Below are 20,937 nucleotides of genomic sequence, written 5' to 3' on the forward strand. Positions count from 1 at the left end.
ACATCCCCTTCCCCTTTACAACTGAGAAGGGGAGAACATATCATTTAATGAATGAATCTATACATTAAATCTAGGGTTGTCCCGATACCACTTTTTTAGGACCGAGTACCAGTACCGATACTTTTTTTCATGTACTCGCCGATACCGAATACCGATACTTTTTTTAAATGTCATGTGACAGTTTTCAAACCACAATACAGACTACGGATATTTTTTTTAGAATTATGAAGAACTCCAACTCAAGACATTATAAAAGAATAAAAATGAGTAAAAATTAATAAAAATGTTTTATTTGCTTGTCACGCAGTAGTAAAAAATTCAAAGAATTTTCATAGAACATGTTGATAAATACAAAAAAAGTATTCGGCCAGGCATCGGGAGCATTTGCGCGAGTACAAGTACTCCCGCAAATACTCTATCGGTCCCGATACCGATACTAGTATCGGTATCTGGACAACCCCAATTAAATCCCTTGGGGGTTGGGGGGGTTAAAGGGTCACTAACCACCAGTGTTGAGGTATTTTTCTGGGGTGGATTTAAATTCGACCACAGGAAAGTCCCAAAGTGCTTACTAGTCCTAAACATGTCAAATGAGAAAACATGTTGCTGCTAGCTATTTTAATAAAGGAAGATTATTATATTGCATCTTGGTGTCCGGCATTCTTGTTGCCAATAGAACTGGTTGCTTCAGCAGTGGAAACAAGATAAGCCGAGCCAGCACCTGAGAGGAAATTGTGGAGTGTGGACCCTGATCTCACCTGAAAACGGCATGTGAAATATTGGACCACCACCATCTGTCCCAAAGAAATGGAAACAAATTATCTGGGTTCAGTGTTGCAGGACAGAGTGGATTTCAGTCAAACTATCACAGCACTGAAAGCTGAAAATGGCCTGGACATAAAGGGGATGCAATGTGTTAGTCCTTAAAATAACACTAACCTACATTTGTTTGGCTTATGTTGTTAGTCTGATTTTTTTTTTTTTAAGTGAAATATATTTACCAAATTAAAGCGGAGTTCCGGCCACAATTTCACTTTTTAAATATAAATACCCCTGTAATACACAAGCTTAATGTATTCTAGTAAAGTTAGTCTGTAAACCAAGGTTCGTTTTGTTAGGTTGTTACAGCATTTAGACACTTTATAAAATAGAAATTGACTGGGGCCATCTTAAGTGTGAGCATCATGAAGCCAGACTGTATGACTTCCTGGATTTCAGCCTTGCAGATCTAGCACATGCTCAGTGCTGCACAAGCAGTGTGAGATCAGGTTTCAGCACCTGTGCTGTCCAAGTCACATGATTCTTTGAGACTGGGGAGTGCACAGACTTCTGGAAAGTTACACCCACTACATTCCCAGGAGTCTGTGCGGTGTAGGTTAGGAAGCATTAAGCACCTAGGTGCAGGAAGTGGGAAGATTAACTATTCTACCTAGCAACAACACTTTGAAGGCATCTAAAAAAAAAAAAAAAAATCGTAAAGGACTAATGACATTTTTTAAAAAACTACTGATGTAATGTTATATTTATGGGTGGAACTTCACTTTAAACCCACCAATATTGTTATGCTGGCTCTGGTAAAAAAAAAAATGAAATAAATGATGATAAACAAACAACAACTAAGAATGTGTTTCTTAATTATTTAACTTTTATTACTGTTGCACCATTTATACAATTACATATATTTTCAATGCATCCATTTTACATCTTCCGTATTTTTTTTTATTTTTTTTATTTTGTTTCGGTTTTGCTTTTTTTTTGTTATTTTTAAATAGTTACTTGCTTTCCAATGAGTTTTGTGTTGGTGTCTGTGACATAGAATGGAAGAAAAACTGGAACTGCAAATCAACGCAGACTTTTTTTTTTGTTTTTTAATTATTATTATTTCCACTGACCAATAAACAGAACTACAGGTGCACCCAACCACAGACATGCATTATTTCATCATGAGAAATCTAGGTAGACTAAGTAGGATGAGGATGTTGTTACTCCCAAAATATCTGGAGAGGAATAAGACAGCTAAAGTGGGATTTTGTTGGAAAAGTTTGGCCTTTATTTACTGCATTAAAAAAAAAAAAAAAAAGTAGACTGCAAATGAAAAAAAAAAAAAAAAAAAAAAAAAAAAAAAAAAAATCTCTGAAAAAGATTTGATTGCCTTGGCACAAGCCCTATGGGCAAATTCAGAGAAAATATCTCCTGCAATCTCATTGCAGGTGGGAAAACAAAGATCACTGTACGTTGACCTTCTATTTTATAGCTGCTGCTCAGATGTACAAAAAAAAAAAAAGCTCACAAACATCTATATAGCTAAACTTTTTTTTCTTTTCTTTAAAATTTACTTGACAGATTTGGTGGAATGTTTATTTTGTACATTTTGTCCCCCACAAAAATACTATTTGGATTTTTATATTGTTTCTGGGCATTACATTATTTAATTCAAATCTAAATCAAGTTTGTTAGTATAGCTGAAAAAAATTATCAAAAACAAAAGAAAAACATAACTGAAGGTTGTTTTAGGTGGTTATTTCAAACAGGCTGTCCATTTTACTCTTGAACTGCTACGGATTGATCAGAATTAGCTGCTGGGGTTTCAGTAGCTTTAACTTCTTCAGCTGGTCCTGCAGGTTCAGAGGCCTTAGTAGAAGTACTAGATGCTTCAGGTTCGGGAGACTTCACAGAAGATGGAGCAGGCTCAGAGTCTGCAGCTGGAGCAGACTCAGTTTTGGCCTCTGGAGCGGAGGGAGCCTCAGTCTTTTTGGCTTCCCCATCCTCCTTGCTCTTCTCCTCTACTTTACTTGGTGCTGGTGCTTCTGAAGGCTGGGAAACCTTAGCCTCAGTGGTAGGTTCAGCTGCTGGTTCCTCTTGCTTAGATGCAGGGGGTTCCGCACTCTGAGGTTCTGCCTTGGCTTCAGAAGGAGCCTCGGTCTTCTCAGATTCTGTTTTTTGTACAGCCTCCTTGTTATCTCCATCTTTGTCTCCTTCCTTGACCTCAGTCTTGTTCTCTGCCACTTGGGAATCCTTATCATTCTTCTCATCCTTATTTTCCTTTGCATCTGCATTTTCTACAACAGGCTGAGATTCCTCATTGGCTTTAGTTGCCCCCTCTTCTTCCGTATTTGTTTCATCAGCCTTTTTGTCCTTGTCTTTGGATTTGTCATCATTTACATTGTATCCCTTCTTCTTCTTGCTCAGCTTTCCTCCCATGTTTAAAGCCCTGGAATAGAAAAACAAACAATGTGTCACTGGTCCATCCAAAAGACTTTATTTCACAGAGTGATAAAGTTATGAAACCAGGTTATTACAGTTTTAGATATGATCCTATACTCTGCAATACCTTTAGGCACACAACTCATCCATTTGAAATAATTGAAATGTTGTAATAAAAAAAATCCTGGACATGCTATAGGTGAATCACAGATTAGCAACTTCTCAGTCACCAGTCCATGGGTGTACAAATCCCAAAACACAGCTCAAACCCAACAGTAGAACAAGCTATCCTGTGAATAATTCAAGTGGCTGATTTAATGGAATCTCTGCCTGCTCACTCATACTAATTTCTAAGGTGAATTAAAGTGTTGTTTGGTACCCCTTCTGAGTTATAAGATTAGTCGCCATTTACTGCCTGGGCTGCAAAAGAATTTGTACCAAAAATCCATAATTAGTCTTTTTTCCCCAGGTTATAGCCCCAAAACAATTTTAAATGTCTATACATATGAAAGCAAAGCCAACAGAAGGGCCCCACAAAATGTATGTATGAAAGCCAAGCCAGAAAGCAACCTACCAAATCCAAAATTCGGATAAACTTTTAAATGCTAAAATATGGTTAACTGCTATCATTATTTGCACTCAGACAGAATAAAAGGTCTACTACAGTATACTGTCTTCTATAGCATCCAGGAACTTTCTACTGCAAATTCATTTTTTCACATCCCATCTTTTATGTCACCTAAAATAAAAACTGCAAACTAAAATATATCATACAGTAGCTATAGAGAGATGCATCAAAAGTCATCTAACTAAATATGTAAAAGTGTCCTCATTCTGCCACACAAAAACACTAAAGCAATCTTCTACAAAATCTTGGGCTGACTAACTGTCACATGCAATAAGCAACAAAGCACAATTTTTTAATGTCAAGTGACAGGTAGGTTCAAGCATTATAAACCTGATTTCACTACTTTAAGGGTTACTCTTGCGTAATAGACAAATCGAACTAAATGAAAGAATATGTACATACTTCACTATCAGTACTTTTACGTTTTTTTAACTTTTAAAATAGTATCGGCTCCCAGTAGAGCTTAACATTATTTTAAAAACTACGGTTTGCAAATCAGAAAGCATAGTAGGAAAGCTTTAAACATGCTCTTTAGCATGTGTCTTGTAAATGGTAAAAGAACCATGAACACCTTGCTATTATGTAATGTTTTTGTCACATTTCGAAGGGATTTAGACTGTTTTAAAAGGACATATATTTCATCTTATAAATGAAAACTCACTTTTGAAAACGTGCATGATTATGTATCTCAAACAAACTGATAAACAGCAATACAAGTATCATGATAAAAAAAAAACACAAATATGGCAACGTTCTATTGAAAGAGTTATAAGCAAGTTGTCCAAAACTTCTCTTTGCACAAGACTAGTTATACTATCAATCTATAAACTCAAGTAAAAACAAAATCCCCAAAATGTTATAAGGAACAAAGACTGTAGGTTATAAGTAGAAAACTGGCCACATGGTTCAGTTCTGTATAAAAGTTTTGTCCATTCCAAACCTGTAATGAATCTCCGCCACAGTTGTAACCTCTAGTGTACCTCAGCTGTATGCTCTCAGACCCCTCCTCACACCTGTACGCTCTCAGACCCCTCCTCACACCTGTACGCTCTCAGACCCCTCCTCACACCTGTATGCTCTCAGACCCCTCCTCACACCTGTACGCTCTCAGACCCCTCCTCACACCTGCACGCTCTCAGACCCCTCCTCACACCTGCACGCTCTCAGACCCCTCCTCACACCTGTATGCTCTCAGACCCCTCCTCACACCTGTACGCTCTCAGACCCCTCCTCACACCTGTATGCTCTCAGCCCCCTCCTCACACCTGTATGCTCTCAGCCCCCTCCTCACACCTGTATGCTCTCAGCCCCCTCCTCACACCTGCACGCTCTCAGACCCCTCCTCACACCTGCACGCTCTCAGCCCCCATATCCACAACGTCAGTTCTTCTAATAATCATCTAATGTTACTCAGCAGGAAATAAAACAAACAATCAGTCTAACAGCTCTAATACAAGTTTATTAATACTTTCGCACATGGGGGACATGGTTTGGCTGCACGCACATAGCCTCTGTCTGCATGAATGACTCATATAGAACCTCCAATGCAATATTCCCAATGCACGCGTTCCTGCAAAATTGGCTGTATTTTCAATTGGGTGGAACTGCAAACAGTCAGAGAGAAAATGTCACCAGCATACCAGGATCTCAAACTTTAATCGATGATCACAGTTACAAAAAAAGGCGAAATTTCGGAGTCACGCAGCGTTTATTGATTGGTTTGCATAAAGGTAATAGCATTTACAAAATAGGGGGTATTTTTATGGCATTTTTATTAATATTTTTTTTATTACTAGTAATGGGGATAATCAGCGATTTTTTTTCGGTACTGCGACATTATGGCGGACACTTCTGACACATTTTTGGGACCATTGGCATTTTTATAGCGATCAATGCTATAAAAATGCATTGGATTACTATAAAAATGCCACTGGCAGTGAAGGGGTTAACACTAGGGGGCGGGGAAGGGGTTAAGTATGTTCCCTGGGTGTGTTTTAACTGTAGGGGGGGTGGACTGACATGGGGAAAGGACTGATCTTCTGTTCGTACATTGTATGAACAGAAGATTAGCATTTCTCTCCCTGACAGGACCGGGAGCTGTGTGTTTACACACACAGCTCCCGGTCCTCGCTCTGTAACGAGCGATCGCGTGTGCCCGGCGGCGATCGCGCCCGCCGGGCACGCGAGGGGGGGGGCCTGCGCGAGAGCCGACATATAGCTACGGGCTCTGGCGCAGGGGAGCCGACCTGCCGCCGTATAACTGCGGCAGCTGGTCGGCAAGCAGTTAAGCGCCATTTTTTGGCCGTAGCGAGGAGCTTTTTACCTAAAATAGAGGGTAAAAAGTCCAGCATTGCAGAGCTTTTAAAATGCTTTTAAAAGGTGCTTTGGAAGCACTGCTCATTCATTGCAATGGTTAGGGCATTTAGGGAGCGCTAAAACCCACCCCAAAGATGCTGCTTGTAGGACTTGTCTGAACGCAAGCTCACCGCCCCAGTGTGAAAAGACACACTGGAATGAATGGGAGGCTGTGTTCAGGCGCTTTGCAGAGGCCCATTTCTAGCATTAAAGCACCTGAAAACTGCCTCAGTGTGAAAGTACTCTTATCGAGTGGTCTTAGACACCATGCACAACTATATAAAAAGCAAAAAAAAAACAGAAGGCATTCTGACACATTTTATCATCTTGATATTTTTCAAGGGACAATCCCTACAAGCACTGTGCCAGTGTTATGAGCGAACAAATTCCATGAAGTATTGCAAAGCTGACTGTTACAAGCATTGAAGGAAGAGGAAACAGCTGGCAGGCCACAGGTTGAGCACCCATGTCTGAGCCTAGGTTCACACGGATAGCGGTGGGTTGCTACGAGTTACAGCATCCACACATTCCACTCTGCTGTCAGACATCAATTAGACACACTTCTTTAGTCAATGAGCAGTCTCTTGCTTGTTTTTGTTGTTTTATTAGGGGATTAACTTGGTTGGGGAAAGGGACATGGGATGCCCAGAAGATAAATTAGTACTTTGAAGAATATAGTAACTGTGTCACACTTCTCAAAAAGCAAGATGGCTGAACCTAACTTGACAGTCTTACCTCAGAACACGTCTTCCTCCAGCACACTACTTTACTGTCCCAGTCTAGTAATCCTGTCACACCATCAGAACTAGACTAGGCCTCACTCTGAACAAGTCCCAGTTGATTAGGTATGGGTAATTACCCATAATTATATTCATTTTGAGAGATACACACACACACACACACACACACACACACACACACACACACACACACTCTCTCTATATATCCATATATCACTTGGAGGGTCAGAAAATGCATCATGCATTATGCTATAAGTGTGTTGGTTCGCATAAGTGACAACATTTTTTGCAAGTGCAAACTTAGCCTAAAAACGCAGTAAGAGCTCGTTATATGGGGTGACCAGCCATTCCCTTTTTCTTCTGTCCCTCCAAGTGATGGATATTGATTGACTTGCTTTTTGAGAAGTGTGACGCAGTTACTATATTATATGGGGTGACCAGCCATTCCCTTTTTCTTCGAACAGTCCCTGCTTTTAAAATGATGTCCTACATCAAAAAAGTGTCCCTGTATAGCAGTGATATGCAATTAGCGGACCTCCAGATGTTGCAAAACTACAAGTCCCATCATGCCTCTGCCTCTAGGTGTCATGCTTGTGGCTGTCAGAGTCTTGCTATGCCTCATGGGACTTGTAGTTCTGCAACAGCTGGAGGTCCGCTAATTGAATATTCCTGCTGTATAGTGTGAAGAGATCAGCACTGCCTGAGTACACAGCTGTGTCTGCTTTGGAGTTGCCACGGCAACCACTTCTGACTCCAGAGGAACTTTACTCTCCTGGAACCTTCTTTTCTATCTTAATTTCCTGTTTGGGGAGGAAATGGTTTACTGCTGGACCAATGGGACAGGAAATGATTTACTGCTGGACCAATGTGAAATTGGATAGGAAATAGAAAAAGGGGTTTACATAGCTAGTGCTGGCAGGGGGTACCAGGCGGAAAACTGTCCTGTTGCATACTTGGAATGTGCTTCCCTAGTTCCATTATATCCAAATGACATAATTTTCAGGAAAGGAGGTTGGAAAGAGAACCTGTCATCAGTGAGCCTTCTGTGCATAACTGTTTTGAATTTGATGTCCAAGATTTTTCTTGGACATCAAAAATGGGTTTTGCAATTTGTAGCGATCACTAAAGGGTAGCTATACACTAAATTACGTATTATAATTTTACCCAAATTCAACCTTGCTATGATGCACTACACATCCCGGTCAGCAAAAATCTGCAGGCTTTCCCAGATCTTGTGGTACTATATGGATGGGAAATATCGGTAAAATATGTTACTAGCAAATAATGACAGTAAACCGCCACAAAAGTTGCACACATCCACTTTCCCCCAGCACTCATAAATCAATTGAATAAAAAAAAAAGGCCAAAGACCCTTTCGCAGCTGCCATCAAGAATCAAAATATTAAACAATAGGCTTGAACCTCCAACAGAAACACACGCATTAACAGCGCTCTTTAAAACAGAATATTCATACAAATATATGCACATCCTACTCATCTACCTTTGTGAAAAACTCAACCCGGGTATCCCCCTGAATTTTTAATCTAGAGGAGCAGCGAGAGTGATGCACAGTATCAGACAAGTGTTTGTTACATGCTTTGCTTGTTTTTAAAACTTTTAAGGGCAATATGTAAACAGAGGTTTGGATAATAAAACAGATTTTTAATGGAATCATGCTAAGGGACCATTTATTTCTTATGGTACTATCGCTGTTGAGCTACGAATCCGCTATCAGTGATTTAATGCCTGAAGCTAAAGGGGTAGTTTACGCCATGGTCCGCCGACAGTAGAAGTGTTGCGGTTAACAAGTTATCTAGTTGAAGGCGCATTTTCACACGATTTCTGGTGAGTTTAAAATATACAAATGGAGCAGTGTTCGACGTGGTGTGGCGACTGGGTTCCATGGATCATTAAAAATCATCAGTTCCTTCTTTGTGATTTGCAATTGAATATAGCATTTCACCTTTTTTAGGGTGTGCACGTATATTTCAAGGACATTGGGTATGAATATCCTGATTTAAAAGACACTTCATAGGACCTTCTTTTAGTATTTTACTTTTTTAGAGCGCTGTTAATGCGTGTATTTCCATTGGAGGTTCAAGCATATTGTTTAATAAAAAAAAATTAAAACTAAAACTGCATACACCTATGGAATGGCAACAAACCATTGTACCTATAAAATGTCCATTTGTGATGCTTTATAAGCCTTTTCAGATTACACAGAAGGTCTGGTGGTAGAATTATTGCCATCACTGATGTTCATGATGATACCTCACATGCGTTTCATGTAGAGAGAGAAGAGAGAAGAGAAAAGAGAAAAGAGAGAAGAGAAAAGAGAAAAGAGAAAAGAGAAAAGAGAAAAGAGAAAAGAGAAAAGAGAAAAGAGAAAAGAGAAAAGAGAAAAGAGAAAAGAGAAAAGAGAAAAGAGAAAAGAGAAAAGAGAAAAGAGAAAAGAGAAAAGAGAAAAGAGAAAAGAGAAAAGAGAAAAGAGAAAAGAGAAAAGAGAAAAGAGAAAAAAGAGAAAAAAGAGAAAAGAGAAAAGAGAAAAGAGAAAAGAGAAAAGAGAAAAGAGAAAAAAGAGAAAAGAGAAAAGAGAAAAAAGAGAAAAGAGAAAAGAGAAAAGAGAAAAAAGAGAAAAGAGAAAAGAGAAAAAAGAGAAAAGAGAAAAAAGAGAAAAGAGAAAAGAGAAAAGAGAAAAGAGAAAAGAGAAAAGAGAAAAGAGAAGAGACTGGATTTCATTTGGAAAATTTGTTCACCTTTTCCATTATAGCAAAGGGAGATTTTCACTTATTATGACTAAGGCCTTATAGGCTGAAACGCATCAACCATTCCCATTTGCGTTTTTCCACTGTGGCTTGTTAATAAACACTACTGATTTTTAAGAGCAACGACCGGAGTGCGGATCATCTTTTTTTCATTACTCTACCCAGCCAGTGACTGTGGATCAAGCACCTGGGAACCTTGCTTTGTATGCGATGTATGGGTAGCAACACTTTTTTGTTAAGATTTTCACTTATCCAAGAACCATTATTGTTATCGGACTGTGAGGGACAATTTTCACTGGTCTTGTAATGGGCTGCCACTCTCCTCCTCTGTTTAAGCAACGTGAAATCTGCCCATGGTGAGCCTTCATCCTTAGACCCAGTAAAAGAGGGGGAGAGGCTCACTTGGAGCTAGAGAATTTTTGTCCTTGACAACAATCTGTACAATCTGGTCAATCTGGTGACCAGTTTGAAATGGAGGAACAAAGAAATTAAGGAACCGCAAGACATTATCTGGAGTCATGCTTTGAAGAGCTCGAGTAAACGCAGAAAACACAACTATGACCACAGGTACGCTATCACAAAATCTTTGGCCTCCAAGCTGAAGCACGTGAATAAAATCAGATATGAAATAAATACGTTTCTTTTCATTTCTTCTAGTGGGTGGCATTTCTCCAGAGGCTGTGGGAAAGTACTTATATTTATACTACTATGCTAGTTGCAAGAAGACAGTGACATCACTGCTGTAATTGGGATAACAGAACTTAGGTACTCTCCAGGGGAAAATGTACTATACAAATATTACTAGAACAAATAAATAAAGCGGTCATTTCACAGCTGTCCTGTTTTTACCTGCATTTTTGGTGACCGGGTCTCTTTCCACTTGCTGACCGCCTAACTGGTAAAATACGTCATTAGTTGGATGTTAAATGGCAGGGTTATGGCTGCAGCTAAATGCCATAACCTCAGTATAATTTTTTCCTCGGGCGCCGTTCTTTTAGATAAGAGTGGTCCAGGCAGCACACAGAGATGGGCAAAGGAAAGACAGCCTCCATTTGTCTCTATGGCCTAGGAGGACTGTTGATATCATGGAGCCACTTCTGGTTCCAGTCCCATGTAAACAAAGCCTTTTTTATTTGAAGTTTTGCTTTTAAAGGGTAGAGGAGAGATTTGGGGTCTTTTGACCCCAGATCTCTCCATATAGAGGACCTGTCATGCTTTAGCCCCCGAAGTCGTACAAGAACCTTTTTCTAAGTCGGAGCTACTTGCGTCGCTCCTATTAGAACGGTTCTGGTGAATAGAATGAGACGCGACTTGTCAGGCAGCCGAGTCGCCCGACGAGTCGCCCCAGCGTGAACCGGCTCTGACTGTCTAGTATAAAACTTACAAACAAAAAACATACAGCAATGAAAATCTCATATACGAACCCGACATAAGCAAAGAACTGGTTTATTTTTACTGTACTTTGAACATCATTCATACAGTGTATTATGACATTTTACAGATCGAAATAGAATGGGAAGGCCACTTTTAGAATTGTCAAAGCATGCCTCAATTACGTTTTTTTTTTATATTCCCGCTGTATAGTCACTATTTTTTCTTTTTAATTTAATTATACCAAGTTGTGAAATTGTTCATGGTAAAATGGCAATATCAGATATATAGCCAGAAGCATTCTTCCTGTCAGTGCCTTTGATAAAGAAATAATTGAACAGAAAAAGCGAAGAGACTACAGGACCTTTTTTTTATTTATTTTTTAGGGAAGGATTTACTGGTTCCACAGAAAGTAAAAAGTTAGAGCTGGAATTTAGATCAAAATGCAGTTGAAATACATACATTGCAAAGGTTTTCTTGCCAAATGGTTTGTTTTGTGCAGCTAGCTTTATAATCTAGGCACCCCTGCCAGATAGCACAGCCATGTCCCAGCATCAGCACAGCTTAGTCTTCAACACTGGGTCAAAGCACACTCCAGCAAACTTATGAGGACATTGCTTTGATATATTCCCTTGTCAGTCTTGTAGTCCACTTGCATTGGAACTACATTTCCCAAGCGGTTGAAATGGTTGTTAAAAGGAGGGCGGATATCTAGATGCTTTTGGGTAAATACACCATTTGCATTTCAAATTTTCTAAGAAATATAAAACTGCATACTTTTTTTTTTTTACACCTGCCTAGTGGCCTGGTCAGAATAAATGCTGTTCTTGTATTACATTTAGGTGCTCATATGTATAGTAAATATTTTGCAACTGATGAGCGAGCCCCAGAAATTGATCATAAGTATGGTTCACCCAATGCCCTACTCAAGAAAATAAAATGATAATTTCAAAACAGCAGGGAGACCTCACATTTTAAACCTGAGAACATGTGTGCCACAAATAATCCTTGGTTCACATTGATGCTACTTTGAAATCGTGCTGCTATAAATAAATTAGCTTGATTTCAAAGTAGCGGGTCAGCGCAATTTCAGGTGCTATTTGAAAGACATCTGTGTGGCTTCATGCGTTTTCACGAATTTTCAAACACAATTTTTAGTGAAAAATTATTCCATGAAAAATAAACAAACAAACAAACAAACACACACACACACACACACACACACACACACACACACACACACACACACACAGTGCCTTTAAAAACTATTCATACCACTTGAAATTTTCCACATTTTGTCATGTTACAACCAAACATGTAAATGTATTTTATTGGGATTTTATGTGATAGACCAACACAAAAGTGGCACATAATTGTGAAGTGGAAGAAAATTATTATTAATGGTTTTCCAATTTTACCCCTAACTAAAATCTAGTGTAACCAATTGCCTTCAGAAGTCACCTAATTAGTAGGTGTAATTTAATCTCAGTATAAATACAGCTATTATGTAAAGTCTTCAGAGGTTTGTCGAAGAACCTTAGGCCCCATTCACACGGGGTGGATCAGTAATGATGTCAGCGGGCATGTCACCACTGACATCCGCGGCTCCATAGAGGAGCACGGAGCGCCCGTTCAGGTCCGCCTAAAAAACTGGCAGGCGGACCTGAACGGGCCGCCCGTGTGAAAGAGCCCTTAGTGAACAAAGAGTGTCATAAGGGGACAATACACACCAGACAGGCCAGGGATAAAGTTGTGGAGAAGTTTAAAGCAGGGTTAGGTCATAAAACAATATCCCAAGCTTTGAACATCTCACAGAGCACTGTCCAAGTCATCATCCAAAAACTGAAAGAGTGGCACAACTGCAAACCTACCAAGACATGACCATCCACCCAAACCGACAGGCCGGGCAAGGAGAGTATTAAATCAGAGAAACAGCCTAGAGGCCCCATGGTAACTATGGAGAATCTGAAGATAGCCACACCTCAGGTGTGAAAATCTGTCCACAGGACAACTATTAGTTGTGCACTCCACAAATTTGGCCTTTATGGAAGAGTGGCAAGAAGAAAGCCATTGTTGAAAGAAAGTCAAAAGAAGGTGCTCTGGTCAGATGAGACCAAACACTGCACTTCACCCTTCAGCTGGGACAGGTAAGTGAAACAGAGTCGATGGGGAGATGGATGAAGCCAAATACAGGGCAATCTTAGAGGAAAACCTGTTAGTCTGCAAAGGACCCGAGACTGGGGCAGAGGTTCATCTTCCAGCAGGCAAAAAGACTTACAGCTGTAATTGCAGTGAAAGGTGGTTCTATAAAAGTATTGATTTATAGGGGCTGAATACAAATGCACGCCACGCTTTTCACACATTTGTAAAAAAATTGGAGAATCATTTATCATTCACAATTATGTGCCACTTTGTGTTGGTCTATCACATAAAATCCCAATAAAATATATTAGGTTTTTAGTTCTAACATGACAAAATTAGGAACATTTTAAAGGGGTATGAATTTTTCAAGGCACTGTATACCCCAAATGTGTTTGTAAAATATTATGTTATGCTGAGTAAATAGATATCCACATGCCACACTTTAAAATTGTGCGTGCTCATGGAATGCCAGGCTTACGGGCTATGGTACATAAAAAACTCAATAGGCTTTAATAATTTCTACAGGTTACCAGTTTAGAGTTAGAGGTGGCCTAGTGCTAGAATTTTATACTCTTGCGCCGACATACGCGCTGTCATCCTTTGCAAAAATAAAGCATGACAGGTCCTCTATATGGAGAGATCTGGGGTCAAAAGACCCCAAAACTCTCCTCTACCCTTTAAAAAGCAAAACCTCAAATAAAAAAGGCTTTGTTTACATGGGACTGGAACCAGAAGTGGCTCCATGACATCAACAGTCCTCCTAGGCCATAGAGACAAATGGAGGCTATCTTTCCTTCGCCCATCTCTGTGTGCTGCCTGGACCACTCTTATCTAAAAGAACGGCGCCCGAGGAAAAAAATTATACTGGGGTTATGGCATTTAGCTGCAGCCATAACCCTGCTATTTAACATCCAACTAATGATGTATTTTACCAGTTAGGCGGTCGGCAAGTGGAAAGAGACCCGGTCACCAAAAATGCAGGTAAAAACAGGAAAATCAGGTATTTTAAATGCTTTTTACATCTCGATGACTTGTATGCACTCCCAATATGTCTCCGAATCGATTAGAAAATGTGACCACTCCAGGAGAGTCAAATCCTTAGTACAGCTCCCTCCCTCCTATGTGATGCCCAAGGGAATAGCTAGATCCCTCTTCATTTAGGTCTTGCATGCTCTCTCCCTCCCAATCACTGCAGTTCACAGTGGGAGGGTTTCAGCAACAGCAAAAGTGTTGTCAAATCCATTAAGGAGAGGGCAGGCTACAGTATACGTGGCCAGAAGCTGATTGACAATAGTCATACCACCTGCAATATTTTCTCATTCCAATGTAGTACAAGCATGAAGATCCTACATGAAAGTGACAACTACTATGAATTCAGGAGCAGTGCAGTATTGTTGCCACGCCATTACAGGAAGCTGAATTAGATGGGACTTCAACGAAGGCTCAACAGGTTTTTGTGGCAGTTTGGGGGGCCAGGAGAAAAATGCACATACAAATAATTTCTGTACTTTAAATTTTAGACCAATGTTCTGCTTTATATGCTCATTCTTTTTGAAGTCATTTTGAATTCTAGCCAATGTGTTTTTCTGTAAAATTAAATTGGGATACAATGACTGCGTTTCCAGAAAATTGAATGAGATGCAGGTTATTACATTTCACAGCAGAGAGTCATTCATATTATTGACATGATCAGGTGATCTTCAGAATGGGAGCCCTTTCCATGGGATTCTGACCTTATGACCACCGATGCCAGTTAATTAATAACTACCTTTGAATCAACTACATTGTACGATTTAGAAAATCTGAAATGCACGTAAATGATTACTCCAATAATCAGAGGCACTGTGAGACATGCAATTCATGTGATGGATTAGGCCAGGGAAGTTCAGAAAAGCACACAACTACTAGTTGGCATTATGAACACACAATCAGCATTTGTACAGGCAGCTGGCTACAAACGTAGAGAAGCTTGGATTGTTACAGAACCACTGAAAAGATCATAATCCTCCGTGACACATGATTGAATAATCTGCTCTGCTGGTAGAGGAATTACAATTAAAAAACAGAAAAGTTTTGTCGTAGCCTTACTTTGAACAGTCAGGTTTATCAAGAAAAAAAAAGTTATATTTTTATTAGTAATAATATGCATACTTTGCATTGTTTTACTGAATAAATCCGATTATGGGAAAATGCAGAGGGCAAGTACCAACCACAATCCTTTCATTGATCTAACCACTGTAAATTGAAGTAGCTGCTATTGGCATACTTTGCACCGCTTTTAAAAACTATTAAAATGTGCACAAATTGCATTTTTGGCTAGAAATAAAGCACAGCTATTCCATTGGTTATACACATGCAATCTGAAATGACCCCACTCATGACACACTTTAGGCAACTAAATCACAGGCCTATTTCAAGTGCATCTAGACCTTAAAAGAGGAGCTCCAAGGGGGAAGCTCCACTTATTTGCTCCCCCCTTCGTTGCCACATTTGGCACCTTTCGGCGGGAGGGGAGCAGGTACCCGGTTTTTACAGGTACCAGTTCCCACTTCCGGCTGACTTTGCTGGGAAAAACTAATCTGGAAGTTTGGCCCCCCTCTTCCTTCCCCTGCCGCCAGGCCCTTCACAGAGCGCTCAGTGCATGCGCAGTAGGTAACCGGTTTTCCTTACCGCAGATGGCTGTGGCAGCACCCGAGAGCTCATTGAAATATCAGCTAAAATCCAGACACCACTGAATTCGTGCATTGAGATAAAAAAAAAAAAAAAAACTGTGTGCAGCAGCCCCCCTCATACTTGCCTGAGCCCCATCTCAACTCAGCGATGTTGTACGAGAGTCTCTGCTGTCCGGAACGCTACCTCCTCATTGGCTCACTGACTGACAGGGGAGGGGAGAGAGAGAGAGAGATTAAGGCCGAGCCGCGGCTCGGTGTCTGAATGGACAATCAGAGCAGCAGATTGGCTCAGGTTCCCCCATAGCAAACTGCTTGCTGTGGGGGCACTCAGTAGGAGGGAGGAGTGTCAGCAAGGGACCCAAGAAGAGGTGGATCTGGGCTGCTCTGTGGAAAACCACTGCACATAGCAGGCACGCATAACATGTTTTTTTTATTTTTTTTAAATAGTAAAGAGCCTTTGCCATCACTACTGAAAGCGTATTCTTAGATCAATTTCATAAAATACCTGTTGATTCTGGCAAAGCCAGTGCTGTCTTGTGTAGTCCTACCTCAAGCGTTGCTATTAGCCCTGCAGAGTTCATGTCTGGACTACAGATGCCAGAAAGGGGGAGGTGTTCTGTAGTCCTGTCCTAGAGTGACAATGCAGCCACTCCATATTTACAATAGTATGAGTGTAAGGCCCCATACACACGATAGAATCCATCCGCTGAAAAATCCCAGCGAATGGGTTTCAGCGGATAGATCCTATGGTGTGTACACTCCAGCGGATCTGTTTCCGCGGATATTTATCCCCTGGGATGGATTTCCAGCGGATAAATATTTGATGACATGCTATCAAATCTATCCGCTGGAATCCATCCCAACGGATGGATGCGCTGGTCTGTACAGACTCACCGGATCCATCCGTCCGAAGGGATCCCCCGCATGCGTCGTAATGATTCGACGCATGCGTGGAATTCCTTATATGACAGCGTCGCGCACGTCATAATCGCGGCGATGGCGCGACATGTCATCGCCAGAGGATTTCGGCGCGGATTTCGATTCGATGGTGAGTACACTCCATCGCATGGAAATCCGCCCAAATCCTCGAGAGGATTTATCCGCGGATACGGTCCGCTGGACCGTATCCGCGGATAAATCCTCTCGTGTGTATGGGGCCTAAGTGTGTGAGACAGGACATGAATTACTGGCAGAATCATTATGTGCAAATAAATAAAAAAACAACAACAACCACACACACAGACTTGTAAGCTGCAATATATTTTATATGTTTGTTACTGGGCTAATGCACTTTAAATTCCAAATCCATGCACTTTTTTTATTTTTATTTTTTAAATCCACAATTCTCACATTAACCCTGTCATTTTCTAATTATTTCAAGAACTATCTAATCTTCACTGAGTGCTGCTATGTATGGTGGAAGCTACACTTCTGATTCACCCCTGCTGCATCGGACTGGTGTTTATATCTATCACAAAATCTGGTGATGTACATCCAACCCCCCCTTCCCTCTGCTGAGCCATTCACAAAGCACAGCACACAGTGATGATGTTGCAGTTGTGCTTGTTTAATGTCACGGCAGAGGGAGGAGACAGGGGACACTATTTGGATGACATAGTGTATTTAGCCACCTTTAGTCATAGGTTCTGGATGGTTCTGAACCTTGGGCATTTGCAGACACCTTGGTTGTTCACTACCTGCCGCTAAAGTAAAATTTGTCAGGTCTAAAAAAGGTAAAAAAAAAAACAAACAAAAACCCACACACAGAATTGATGTGATGGATTTTTTTTTTTCTGGAACAACTTGACAGGAAGGATTGATTGTGGCGATATACAGACCACCTCTAGGAGGGTCTACAAATTCAGCCAAACAATTCAGCCGTCATTAAACCGTACATACTAAAATACATATTTAATAAAATGGGAACTTTACCTACACAGCCACTCCAAAAAAACTTTGATAGGGTAAATATTAGTTCAGTATGTTCATTCATTCCCTGCAATTAAGTTGTTTGTTTTGCCATTTCTGATTAAACTGCAGATACTAGCCTTATGCCAATCTATTGCATTTTCTTCCTCAAGCATATTAACCTTAACAATATGAGCCATTGTTTTAGGCCATGGCAGGAATGGGATTGAAGGAGCTTAGAAAAGCTGAACTGAAAAACAGAAAAAAAAATCCCTATGAATTAAACTTGGTAAAGCAGTTGAAGGGATATAAACATTTAAAAACAAACTGTATTCAGTCATTAGTGAAAAAATAATACAAAATTGTCATTTTCAATTTTCTTTTTGTAGTTGAAACTTATTCAAAATTTTAAATCCTTGCACTGTCTTGTAGTTGCTTATTATGTGTATTTATCAATATTTAACCGCTTAAGGACCACCCCGCGTATATGTACTGCAGCAAGGCAGCTCTTAAATGGGTTGTAAAGGTAAATGTTTTTTCACCTTAATGCATCCTATGCATTAAAATGAAAAAACATCCGATGGTACCGCCCCACAAACCCCCATTTTACTTACCTCACCCCTCGAAAGTCCCGCGCGCGTCCCAGTGATCCTCTTCGGTTCCCAGCCTGGCCCTTGATTGGCTAGGCTGGACGGATTGATAGCAGCGCAGCCATTGGCTGGCGCTGCTGTCAATCACATCCGATGACGTGGCGCGCCGGGGCCGAGTGATACAGTCGGCGGCTATGCCCGCCGCTGTATCGCAGGAGCGCACCCGCAAAAGCTTTCCACCATGCTCGCATGAAGGTGGAAAGCTCTTGTGAGGAGGAGCCGCCGAGGGACCCCAGAAGACAGGGTTCGGGGGACACTCTGTGCAAAACGAGCTGCACAGTGGAGGCAAGTATAACATGTTTGTGTATGCATGTATGTATGTATGTATGTACGTACAGTATGTATGTACAGTACAGACCAAAAGTTTGGACACACCTTCTCAAAGAGTTTTCTTTATTTTCAGGACTATGAAAATTGTAGATTCACACTGAAGGCATCAAAACTATGAATTAACACATGTGGAATTATACATAACAAAAAAGTGTGAAACAACTGAAAATATATTTCATATTCTAGGTTCTTCAAAGTAGCCACCTTTTGCAGCAGACACATCTCTAGAACTGTTAAGAGGAGACTGTGTGAATCAGGCCTTCATGGTAGAATATCTGCTAGGAAACCACTGCTAAAGAAAGGCAACAAGCAGAAGAGACTTGTTTGGGCTAAAGAACACAAGGAATGGACATTAGACCAGTGGAAATCTGTGCTTTGGTCTGATGAGTCCAAACTTGAGATCTTTGGTTCCAACCCCCGTGTCTTTGTGCGACGCAGAAAAGGTGAACGGATGGACTCTACATGCCTGGTTCCCACCGTGAAGCATGGAGGAGGAGGTGTGATGGTGTGGGGGTGCTTTGCTGGTGACACTGTTGGGGATTTATTCAAAATTGAAGGCATACTGAACCAGCATGGCTACCACAGCATCTTGCAGCGGCATGCTATTCCATTTGGTTTGCGTTTAGTTGGACCATCATTTATTTTTCAACAGGACAATGACCCAAAACACACCTCCAGGCTGTGTAAGGGCTATTTGACCAAGGAGGAGAGTGATGGGTTGCTGCGCCAGGCGACTACCTCTTGAAGCTCATCAAGAGAATGCCAAGAGTGTGCCAAGCAGTAATGAAAGCAAAAGGTGGCTACTTTGAAGAACCTAGAATATGAAATATATTTTATTTATTTGTATATTTAGTTTTGATGCCTTCAGTGTGAATCTACAATTTTCATAGTCATGAAAATAAAGAAAAAACTCTTTGAATGAGAAGGTGTGTCCAAACTTTTGGTCTGTAATGTATGTATGTATGTATGTATGTATGTATGTATGTATGTATGTGATAGAGATAATATATACACACACACACACACACACACACACACACATATATATATACACACATATACACATACGCACACAGTATATTCATAATCCGTTAACAATCATTCAATAAGTGGAGTAAAATAACTACCGTATTTATTGGCGTAGAAGTTTCAGGGTAAAAAAGTGAATTAAATACAGTAGTTTTGCAACTAGACATGTGAAACTATGATAGGTAGGCAAGAATAGAACAGTGAAACCTAATATACAAATCTCGTCACCTATTCTTCCAAGTGATAAAAGAAACAAACAGGTAAATTCACCCACCAATGCTTAAACAAAATCATTTTACATTGGACTGACCCTGTTGAAATGGCCAAATATTTATTTATGGTAGGATAAATTAAATGTGACATTTATGCACAATCGGAATGGTTAGCTGGCTGATAAGAAACACAATCAAAACAAATCCTAGCCAGTAATTACAGGTAAAACATTTTTCTTTTTTCTCTCTAGCGTAATCTGTAGCAGGATATCAATTTATGAAAGTATAGTTTTTATAATTTAAAAGCTTTGCAAGCAAAAAGCTTATAAAAAAAAAAAAACAGGAGTGCAAAACATTTTCTGTTGTAAATTGCTACCAAAACAATGAGCAATTCATATAGACTTGCAGTTTTGGCAAACAAACATTCTTGGCTCGGCTTCTACTGGACAAGTAAATTTAATTAGTACTTTGAACATATGAAAAGGCCATGGCACAGCCTCCTGTATTTAGCATCTAAGAGATTCAGAAGCACACAGGTGAAGAGTTCACAAGCCAGGTTCAATGGCCAGAATGTTATCAGTGAAGACAGAAACTAGTGCATGTCAGCTACTGTATATAGACTAGACAAGATAGTATGCATGAACATGCCAGCATTTGGAGTTCTTGTTGCCCTGAAACATGGCTGCAAGGGTAAGGTGACCAGATTTTTGAAAATTAAATCCGGGATCTCTCTCCATCTATATCTCTCTCTAATAATATAAATATAAATATATATATATATATATATATATATATAAATAAATATATATATATAAATAAATAAATATATATATATATATATAAATAAATATATATATATATAAAAATAAATATATATATATATAAAAATAAATATATATATATAAAAATAAATATATATATATAAAAATAA

At 39.9% G+C, this 20,937-nt stretch overlaps 1 protein-coding gene across 1 annotated transcript in view; it reads right to left on the reverse strand.

Moving 5' to 3' along the window:
* Positions 1-1,623: 1,623 nt before the first annotated feature.
* BASP1 (brain abundant membrane attached signal protein 1) overlaps positions 1,624-20,937 on the reverse strand; it is a 92,098-nt gene continuing 72,784 nt past the window's right edge. Inside the window, exon 2 of the mRNA XM_040353532.1 lies at positions 1,624-3,211. Within this exon, the coding sequence (XP_040209466.1) occupies positions 2,542-3,201 (660 nt within the window). The 5' untranslated portion in view covers positions 3,202-3,211 and the 3' untranslated portion in view covers positions 1,624-2,541. The remainder of the gene's footprint in view (positions 3,212-20,937) is intronic.

This window comes from Rana temporaria, chromosome 5 (assembly GCF_905171775.1).
Source record: "Rana temporaria chromosome 5, aRanTem1.1, whole genome shotgun sequence".
Classification (NCBI taxonomy): domain Eukaryota; kingdom Metazoa; phylum Chordata; class Amphibia; order Anura; family Ranidae; genus Rana; species Rana temporaria.